Here is a 10349-nt window from a genome sequence, read left to right as displayed (position 1 = left end):
CGATGCCCTCCCTGGCTGAGGGGGATCATCCCTGCCCGCTCTGGGGCCATATCGGCTGAGGGCGATGCCCGCCCTGGCTGAGGGGGATCATCCCTGCCCGCTCTGGGGCCATATCGGCTGAGGGGGATCATCCCTGCCCGCTTCGGAACGATGCCCTCCCCGGCTGAGGGCAATCCGTCCCTGCCCGCCCCATGGCGACGGCGGCTCCGGGCGGTCCCGCCCGGCCCGAGCGCGGCCCCGCCCCTGCCCCGCGGCCCCGCCCGGCGCGGCCCTTCCCGCGCGCCGTACGCGGCGCCGTCCAACATGGCGGCCAAGGTGAGTGTCCGCCCGCCCTCGGGCCGCGCCGCCCGGCCCCGCGGCTCCGCCGCCCCTCAGGCTCCGCTCCCGCTCCTCCGCCGCCTCGGGACAGCCGGGCCGGCTCCGTGCGGGCCCTCGGGAGCGCCCGGCCCGCCCGCAGCTCCGCCGGTGCTGGCGGGAAGGAGCCCCCGGAGCCGCGGAGCCGGGGTCGGGTGGAGCAGTGGGGCAGGGAGAGGTCTCTGTGGTGGTGTGGGACTTGGCGGGGAAAGAGCTGTTTCGAGAGGTGGTTAAATTGTACAGCGGGGAATAAAAGCGGTTTGCTCTTCTGGTTCTCCATGTACTCGCAGCCCCCGAAACACCTTCAGCTCGAGGAATATCAAGATGATAGTTTGGTAGTAACACGACAAAGTGCTATTGGTGCTGTACATCACTAAAACAAGGCTGTTAAAATCATGCTGTTACGAGCTAACAGGGTCACAAGTATCTAAAATATAGCTAGTTGTAGGAATAATACTGTGTCTTTAAACAGAAGAGCATGCATGTAAAGATCTAAGCTTTCTCACAAATATTTAGACAGGTTTTCCAGTGTTGGCAGTCAAATTGATGAATAGGTTGCTCTCACATGAATCTTCATATTTACTTTTTTAAAGCATTTAAAATGTGTATATATCTGGAAAGAAAAGGATGGTGCCAACGACGATAGACAGAAATTAAAAGAAAGCGTTTTGCTTTAATTTGTTAAAGCAAAAGAAACTCTTTGGCTTTGCTGTCTGGCTGGGTGGTCCTGAAGTGGTTTGGTTGGCTCAGTAGATAAATCTGAATGATTTATAGTACCTTTAGTGAAGTGACATCATTTTACGTGTGTTCTTTACTATTTACTATGAAATATTTATTAATAAGAGTTTTATTCTTCTTAAGATTTCATTCTCTGGGTCACTCGGCAGACCAAGATTAAAACCAAATGCACGGCATATCAGTGAGTTGAGGTGAAGTGGAAGGATCTGTTGCAGTTGTCGGGGGGGGGTTTTGTGGTTGTCATCAGAGATTTATAAAGACATACCTGAATTAGGATACGGCATTTGGCCTATGAGCTTTTAGCGTTTATTCTTTAATTAATATTTTTTCATGGAAAATATGATATGAGGTAGCTGCTAAATTTGAATCTTATTTTAACCTGGCTAGTAGAGTCTCATTTTGTGATACAGAAGTCGTATGTTTTTTTAAATAAATCCCTGCATCAGATTTTTGGATATACTCCATTCCTTTGATCCATTTTGAGGCAGTTCCTGCCTTCGGGGCAAGTTTCCTGCTCCAATTCTTGAAGCAAGCACACAGAATTTGCAGTTTCAATGGGAAACAATGTCTTGGAGATTAGCATAAATTAACTATATGCCTTTATTATGGTTTAGTTTGTATTCTGCATCTTTTGAATAGAAGATAGTGAATTCTTTGTAGCGATGTAGTTTTTTAACTTTTTTTTTTAATAGACTCTGTATTTTTGATTGTTGATAAGATTCCAAGACTTTGAAGCAGATTGTTTGAAATGCAAATACTTAAAGCCAAAATTATCCAGGTACATTTGACAGTTTTATTATTATATTTTGATTGGTCTTACTCCAGTTCTGCTATTAAGAGGCATAGCTGTAACAGTTTTCTGCTAGAAAGCATATAATTCATTTATTCAGCAAATAATTGCTGTTCAGGCTGCTCATCAAAAACATTGCCATGTCTGTCTTTGGTGTGTTTTTTATTTCTGGGGAAGCACCTGCAGGTTGTCAGTGTAGGTCAGGAACTTGGCAGTGGTTACAGGGAATGTTTTAAGTCTGGCCATTGACCTTTCCTTCTGGTGGTGTTTAGCTCTGTGTCTGTGCAGAATTCATCTCCAGGAATGTCACCTGGCTTTTGTACCTGCAGCAATTTCCTGGATTCTTCAAATCAAAGATTTTTATTTATTTGTAAGTCAGTTATCAGCTGATGTTCTGGAGTCATTCTGCTGGCTGAACATGCAATCCCAGGGTGTTGTACAGCTCCAGCTTTTTGCAGGTGTTTTTCTCTGTGCTTCTTTCCTAGTGTTTGATATAACAATATGATCCTTTTCTTAATTCTCAGTAACTTCTGTAGAAGTTTTCATAGCCAAAATACTTTTTGGTTTCTTTAGCTAAGCAATATATGATTTTCATTGTTTGATACATAATGCCTGATAAGGAACTTTTAATCAAATAATTTCAATAAATTAGTACTAGAAACAGCTTAGCTAATTGAGTTCTTTTTAGTGCACCTTGTGATTGGATACGGAACAGCTCCATGCAGTGAAGCCTCTTTAGTGCAGTCAAGGTGATGTTGCTTTTTCTTTTGCTCTGGTTCTTTGTGATTTCAGTAGAAAAGAGTGAAACCCTCTTGGGATAACTGCTAGAGTAAATGTTAGCCAGTACAGATATTTCCTTGGATCTTTAAACATTTATATGTTTGTCTGCAGGCACCCAGAAGTAAAGCAATTACTGTCAGTCAGCAGCTGGACCACTTTGATCATTCTCTGTATAGTTTTCTCTTTTACATTGAGAACAGAATCCATTGTGACTTTAAAATATATATTTTCTTTAAGTGAACGATACAACTTTCTCATGCTCTATCATTTTTAAATTCAGTTTTTCTTCTAGTGTCTATTGAAAATTGGTGTCTTGTTCTGGTAGCTGTATGGAAATAAGCAGTCTGATTTATCATAGGTTTAAAATAGTTTTTCTTTAAAAATTCTTCAAAAATGCAGTTCCTGCATGCTAAGTAAATTACAACTGAATTTACCCTAACAGGTGATGGAAGCATCAGTGTGGATTGAACACAAAATTCTTCCTGGTATTTTAGGCATAAAATTGTTGTCAGGGATTTTTAACCTTTTCTTTACCATTATAATTTCAGAAAATCTTTGTGTAATCTAGGAGGTGTAATGCTTAAAAAAAGTTTTAAAACTGACTTGTTTAATCCCACATTTGATCAATCTGAAGGGAAATTTTAATTTCAGCATAAGGACTCCCTTTTTTCATCTCTCTGTCCCAGGTGGCAAAGCTGGCAGCTGTTTCTTCTGGGCTGCCATTTGTATGTATTACTGTATATGCAGCAACAGAAAAGGAATCAAAAAGTCAGCTGGTGAAGCCAGATAAGGTATGAATCTTCTTTCTTGGTCTTCAAAATAATACTAGAAAAACCTGCAGTATAGCAGCTCTGTCCATTGAATTACATTACCCAGTAACTAAAATACATAGCAAAGTAATATGTGATAGTAAATGACTGACCACTATGGCTCAAATAAAACACGAAGTGTTATGGTACTAAATTAGTGAAGTTTTATCTCATTTGCATTATTACAGTATTTAAACAATGCAGTCAGAAAAGGTGAAAATAGAATAGTTACTGATGAGTCCATTTCTAATGTGCAATTTCCAGTAATACACACATCCACTTTCTAATTATTCTTGCACATGCCTTTGCTTCATACTGAGTAATTCTACTTCTTAGAACCTATATAATTATTTCAGTTTTCACTTCCAAAGAGTGAAGTCCCACTTGGGTAGAGTCAGTGTGGAACTCTAAAAGTTCAGAGTTCCACATAGAAGCTTTGTGTGCTGCAGTGGGAGCACTGAGGCTTTGCAGGCTGGAAACCCCCCGTGAAAAGCAGCGGCTGATGGTTGCAGAGCCGTGGCCCTGCTGCTCAGCTGTGCTTTGTTTGCAGCTCCCCATTTACAGCGCGCCCCCCCTGAGCTCCAGGTACGTCGAGGAGCAGCCGGGGCTCCTGCAGCAGCAGCTCACGGCCCTGCGGAGGACGACCGGCCGCTATTTTGGGTGGTGCCAGGTAAGGGATGCACCCAGCGTTCCCTGCAGGTCTCTCAGCACTACAGCCAACCACTGAAAAAATAGGTTACTTCCCCCTGGAGGGGTTTTTTGGCAGTTCCTTGTCTTAGCATAAGGTAAATTTGGATGGAAAAATGAGCCCTCCTTCTACAATTTATGTCGGTAAATTCTTGCTGGGAGAACTTGAGGCTGTTTTGGAGTCTGAAGTTCCAGGTGCAGTCCATGGAGAAGGAGCTGCTTCCAAAGGGCAGTATCTGACAAAAAAGACAAACAGAATGCATCCCAGGTATCTGAACAGCCTGCTGGCTGTTCCTCACAAGTCATCAGAAACACTTCAGCTCTGTTACTGCGTGTTCCCGGTGGAGAGGGAACTGTGGTGCCTGTTACTGCTTTTGTACCTGCTGGGAAGCAGCAGCTTCACCCTGGCTGTTGGCCAGAGGAGATTTTCTGCTTATGTTTTACTTTTGCAAAAAAATGTAGACCCTAATAGTTAAAAAAAAAAAAATCTAAATGTCTTCAAAATGTGTTTTCTGTAAATTGTGATTCCATTGGTCTGGATAAGTGTTGTCAGTGACTGCATGACTGAAATAGTCTTGTTACAAAGCTGTACCAAACTTTTTAATGTCATTAATCATTGTACGAGTTCCTGCCACTGAGTAGCAGTGACCTCTGGTGGTACAAATTCGGTGTTGCTCTTTTTCTGGGAAAGTCTCTAGGGAAGATTGGATTTTCCTATACAGTTGGCATCCAGGTGTTTTGCTGCTCTAGAGTTCCTGAGATGTCAGTTTTGAAAGGGAGCTTCCATTAGAGATTCTTTTTATTAATTAATTGTCAATGTAAGTTTTAAAAATGCAAGTATTTTTTTGTCACAAAGAGGGTAGATCTCTCCATAGCCTTTCTAGAAGGTGATTGGTTTGGATTTTTTAAAGTTACACAATATTTTACTTTCTGGTTTTGTTTTTTTTTTTTTCTTTCCTTGTAGAGTGTCTATGTCTTTGTTAAAAATGGAATAATGGATTCAATTCAATTTGGAAAAGGTAGGCAAGTCACATATCTGTCTCATTTCATGTATATAAACTCTCAGTAAAATTAAAGTGGGAAATAAAATAAAATTACTGATACTGAATTGCCCTGCTTCTTTTTTGTCTTTTTTTTCCATTTCTTAGATGCTTATGTTTACCTGAACAACCCCCCGCCGGAATTTCTTCCCAAAGCTGCTGTAATTACAGTGTCAGGCCTGGCTGGTGCAGTGCTGGCAAGAAAAGGTGGGGTTGCCTTGTTTTCATTACTGCCTGTGGGGTGTGGAGCTTGTAACAGTTCTAGTGGTCAGAATGCTCTCCTGAAACATTGGCAAAAGCCTGTAGGACTTAAATAAATCCTTCCTAGTAAATGAAGGGATCTTGTTGATTGCTGTTAGGAGCTGGCTGAGACCTGACAGAGCAGGACTAGACAGACTGATGATACAATTCTTCTCATTCTTCGTAATATTGGAAAACCTAGTTTGGGATTATTTCTCTTTCAGAATATCAATCTCTCCTGCATTTAATTGCTACAACTACTTGGTTTGCCTTTCATTTTTGTCTAATTATTCAAAATATTTGGCTTTGTACAGGTTCTAGATTTAAGAAAATTGCTTATCCATTGGGACTTACTACTGTAGGATATTCTGTTTGTTACCCAGCTCAGTCAGTGGTCATTGCTAAGGTAAGTTTCTGGTTTTATCTGTGATCATTTCCAACATAGTGGGACAAGTTTGTATTCTTTAACTTGGTGCTCCATCTATTGTGCCAACATTGCCAGCACACTGTTTGCTGATCAGAGTTTGATTTCATTTGGAGTAGGTGGATTTAGCATGCTTCCTATGGATTCCTAATAGGAGTTTAAATATTATTTACAATTTGCTTGATGTAAGGGAAATATGCAGTAGATCTTGAAAAGCAGATGCCTTAGGATGAAGTCAAGCATGAGAATGCAAACATGATTAATTTCATTTGAATAGCCTGTCTTTGTATTTTAAAAACTGTTATTAAATTATGTTTTTCTGAAAAATAGGTAACAGGGAAAAAGTTACTTTGTGCGAGTCATCAGACCTATGAGGCTGTGAGGTCACTGTGGGCAGACAAGGAAACTGTCACCAAGGTAGGACTTGGGAAGTAATGACAACTCACACATTGAGAGGGAGCTTAGAAAGTTGTGTTCTCTTCTGCTGATGCTGTTCAAGCTTTACTGATGGTGTTCAGCAAGGCACAAACCCCAGTCTGATCTTTTTGTCACTTCAGTATTTAGTTGTTTTTACACCTTTCATGCCAGTAGATACCGAGATCCTCTCTGTAGTCCCACAGTGTGTGCAGGGTGCACAATAGAAGAACGAGTTTCTCTTTAGAGCTCCTTTTTTATCTTGGCATAAAGGATCCATTTGATTCAAGCTTTGGTCTTAAGCAGCCCCTGAATTTAGACTAAAGACACTCAGGATTACAGTAGGTATGACTGACTTACTGCTCTACAACCCTTGCAGGAAGTCTGGTTTATTTACCTTGTGATATTAATTGTCCATGGCTGATTTATTTCTTCTTCTTGTCCTGTCCTCATGGCAGCCACAGTGAATAAATGATCAGTAATCTCTTTATATTGACCTACTACTCATGGAAAAGTTAGCAGGGTTTTTGACATTCTCTTCCTCACTATAACCTTCTCTTACAGAGCAGGTTTTCTCACTCTGATATAACTATTGTTCTCCTCAGAATTTCCTCTAGTTTCTCTGCTTTTTCTGTTTTTAGGGGATTTTGTGTGTGGTTTTTAGGTGAGGCAGTCAAAATAGGACATATTAAACAGCTGAAGCCTTGCCAGCAGATAGTAGAGGGCAATATGAACCTTCTGTAAATTACATATGGAATTTGGATTGGTAATCCCAGAATTAAATGTGGGCTTTATCCAACCCAGAAGGATTTTTTTCCTCAAGGGGAAATTTATAAAACCTTGACAAAGGAGCACTTCCCAAGTAAAATTGCAGATTTGTACAGTAGTTTTTCATTGCTCTTTTCTAAGAAATTTTCTGTTTCTCAGTTATATTAAGGTGTAGAAATATTTTGCTTTAAATTTATAGTGTTCATTGACATGCAGCCCTCACCCTTTATTTCTTCTGAGAAGCACAAATGGAATTCTGAGTTTTGAAAATGAGATTCAGATAACTGTTATTAAACTGATAGCAAAACAAGAATTGATGTGGTACAGACACTTTTATTCAGTTTTTTTCCCCTGAGTGAAGCCTCTTCCCAAGACATATAATTTCTCATTACTAGGGTGTAACCATGATTTATCTTTCCATCTCCTGCTAACTAGGGGTAGTAAGTGTTCTGTAAACACTCAGGGGTATTTCAGTCTTGTGTAAGGCTAAAGGCTCCTCACCTGGAAATGCACTTGTGTAGTTTTTGGAGGGGCTCTTGTAAAACCACAGCTTCAGTCCTAAGTATATATTCATGACAATTTCCCTTTCACATGAATTTATTCTATCTGATCTGTGGGGTTTCATGAATTTTACTTTTCCAGCTATGCCCCTTGTGTGCAGCTGACTAGTTGAATATCATTGTATGATGTCATATCTGAAAAGAATTTCATCAAAGATAAACTCCCAGATTTTAAACCTTTGTTTTGCAATAATGCATTAAGCATATACCCATGTGCTTTCTTTTATTAATATTTGGTTCACAGTTGCAGCAAGAGTCAAAACCAATTATGCAAGAAGATAAGAAAAAGAAGGGAATTTCTACTATCAAACCTGAGTCTGCTGTTGAGTCAAGATCACTTAATAGAACAGAATCTTTTCCAGTAGAGTCTTGGAGTAATGAAGATCCAGTGCCTTCATCAGGTGAATTAAACATTTCAAGTGAAATCTCAGGGCAACTTGCAAATCCAATTAGTTGACTTAATTTTGCACTTACTCTTGCTCTAAACTGGAGCAGGCTGTCAGTGCATATTATTCTTTAGAGCATATTTTACATGCTGTCATTTAATACATATTTCAGAGCCTCAGGGAGGTGATGATTTTCTCACTGTGGACCCTGTCATAATAACAGAATTATATATTTGCTGTTCTCTCTCAGTAATGTCAGAGAACCAATATTAATGTAAACAAAATAAGGAATAATCCAAATGCAAGTCACACAAAAAGGTTTTAATTATAAAATTGAAGTCTCAAATGGTTTTGATTACTTTTAGCCTCTGCTAACAATGCAGAGATGATCCATAGTAGAATGAAAGAGTGTATAATTGAAAAATGAAGCACTGGATTTTATTTTGTTGGGTTTTTTGCAGTGGTTCCTTGTGCATCTTAAGTGATTGAGCTAATCAACTAGATCACATAACAGCCTGTTTAACAGGAAAAAATATGGTAGTCCAATTTTTAAGAGAAAACAGTGGAATTACCTATTAAAGGAGAACTAAATTTGTCTTAAAATATTGTTACCTTTTGTGAGGGCAATTTCTAAATTTTATTTGTTACAAGGAAATCACTTGGAAGGAAGGAATTGTGACCAGAGATTTTTTTTCTCTGTGGAAAGCAAGCAGAATGTACTTGGATTAGTGTTTTAATATTTTTTCCTTTATTTTCACTGTAGTATGCATTCACATCTTTGCACATGATTTTTTTTCTGATTTAGTTTGTGGAATGCTTTGATCTGTTTTTACACTTGCTCCAGGCCAAACTGTCTTTGTTGGGTTTGTGTTTATAGATCTGTCATTGCTTTCATAGGTGGAATTAGTTCATGTCCTTAATACAGCCAAAAATACCCATGCCCTAAATGAATCTGTGTTGCCAGAGATGTTTATTTTCTCAGTCCAAGTGGGGCAAAGCATTCAGGAGAACGTAACACCCTTCGTTGGATCAAGTGATGTAGGGTTAGGAAGTGGAGCTGGGGAGTGATAAGAGGTCGTGTTCTCCCTTCACTGCTGCCCAGCATTCCAACATACTCTTGCTTAACACACTCTGAACTGGAACAGATTTTGATATTTTCTGAGTGTTTGGTAATACAGAAATTCTCAAAATGTATCACTAAGCTTTATTTCCTTACACCTCAAGGATATGCATACTTTTTAACCATATTTCTTCGCTGTCTCTAACAGGAGCAGTGAAGACATCAAAATTTAAGCCTGATCCAAAACTTACGGACCATGGTCAGTCCAGCCCAGAAGATGTGGACATGTACAGCACCAGGAGCTAAGCCAAGTCTGCTTTACAAAATGCAAAATGTTACAGATAAGGGGGAGGGAAGAAGGGAAGGAATAATCTTTACAATACATACTCTGTGAGGTATAATTTTATCAGATACTTTCTTATCTCTAATTTGTATTATTGACTTAAATGATTCTGTTTAGTGCTTATTTTGTTCTTGACTCCATAAAAGCAGTGGGAATTCACTCAGTGTCATTAGTGAGACACTGAGAAAACAAGATTTGTCAGTGTCTTCTCCCAATGGGGCTTCTCTGTGCCAAACTTGCTAATAAATGTCACTTCACAAAGGATATTTGAAAATGCAAACATATCTCTGCTTTGGCTCAGATGTTTGTTGATCTGAATGAAGAATGTGAGGGATGGGGTTTGCAGAGGCTTCTTTGTCTTTTATCTTTCAGCTCTGGAATGAAGTGCAAGTTCCTGCTGGTCTGAATATCCTTAAAATCTCCGTGGTTGTATCATGTGAGCAGCATTGGCTCTAAAGCTTGTGTAAAAGAGTCACTTTTTTATTACAAAATAATTTGGTACTGTTTGCCTCTTTCACAAAGGTGAATGGAAACAACTCCTTGTCCTGCACACCTCTGCTGTGGTCAAATGTCTCTGAAGTTGGGCAAAAACACAAACTGATTTCTAAACATCCCTTCTAAACTATGCATCAGCTTTCACCTACTTCTGATAATTGGAAGAACTGTTTGAATTGCTTAATCCATGAAACTGATACTGAATTTATATAAAATCCGTTTGAAGTATTTGGGAAGTTGGAAATCTGTAGTTTCAAGGTTTAAACTGCTGACAGTAAAAATGCAGAAGTAGCAGGCAGCCAACTTTTTCATCCCACAAGTTTGTATGCAATATCTCATTGAGTTTGGTAGGGTTTCTGTGAAATTCTGGTTTTCCATAAGAATGGTATTAAAAGTCAAGTTTCCTAGGATGAACCTTTCAAACACTGCTTTTATCATGGTGTATATCCCTGTACTTCTGT

At 39.6% G+C, this 10349-nt stretch overlaps 1 protein-coding gene across 1 annotated transcript; it reads left to right on the top strand.

Moving 5' to 3' along the window:
* The first annotated feature begins 282 nt into the window (after window positions 1-282).
* APOOL (apolipoprotein O like) lies at window positions 283-9468 on the top strand. The gene is made up of 9 exons (XM_021531423.3): window positions 283-315; window positions 3349-3453; window positions 4022-4141; window positions 5123-5177; window positions 5307-5405; window positions 5753-5844; window positions 6193-6279; window positions 7849-8005; window positions 9259-9468. Exons 1-9 carry the CDS (start codon window positions 304-306, stop codon window positions 9354-9356), a joined length of 825 nt encoding a protein of 274 aa, XP_021387098.1. The 5' UTR covers window positions 283-303; the 3' UTR covers window positions 9357-9468.
* Window positions 9469-10349: the final 881 nt, after the last annotated feature.

The sequence above is a fragment of the Lonchura striata genome, chromosome 14 (genome assembly GCF_046129695.1).
Source record: "Lonchura striata isolate bLonStr1 chromosome 14, bLonStr1.mat, whole genome shotgun sequence".
NCBI classification, from domain to species: Eukaryota; Metazoa; Chordata; class Aves; order Passeriformes; family Estrildidae; genus Lonchura; species Lonchura striata.
Note: the sequence above shows the minus strand (reverse complement) of the source record. Positions and strands in the feature narration are given on the sequence as shown.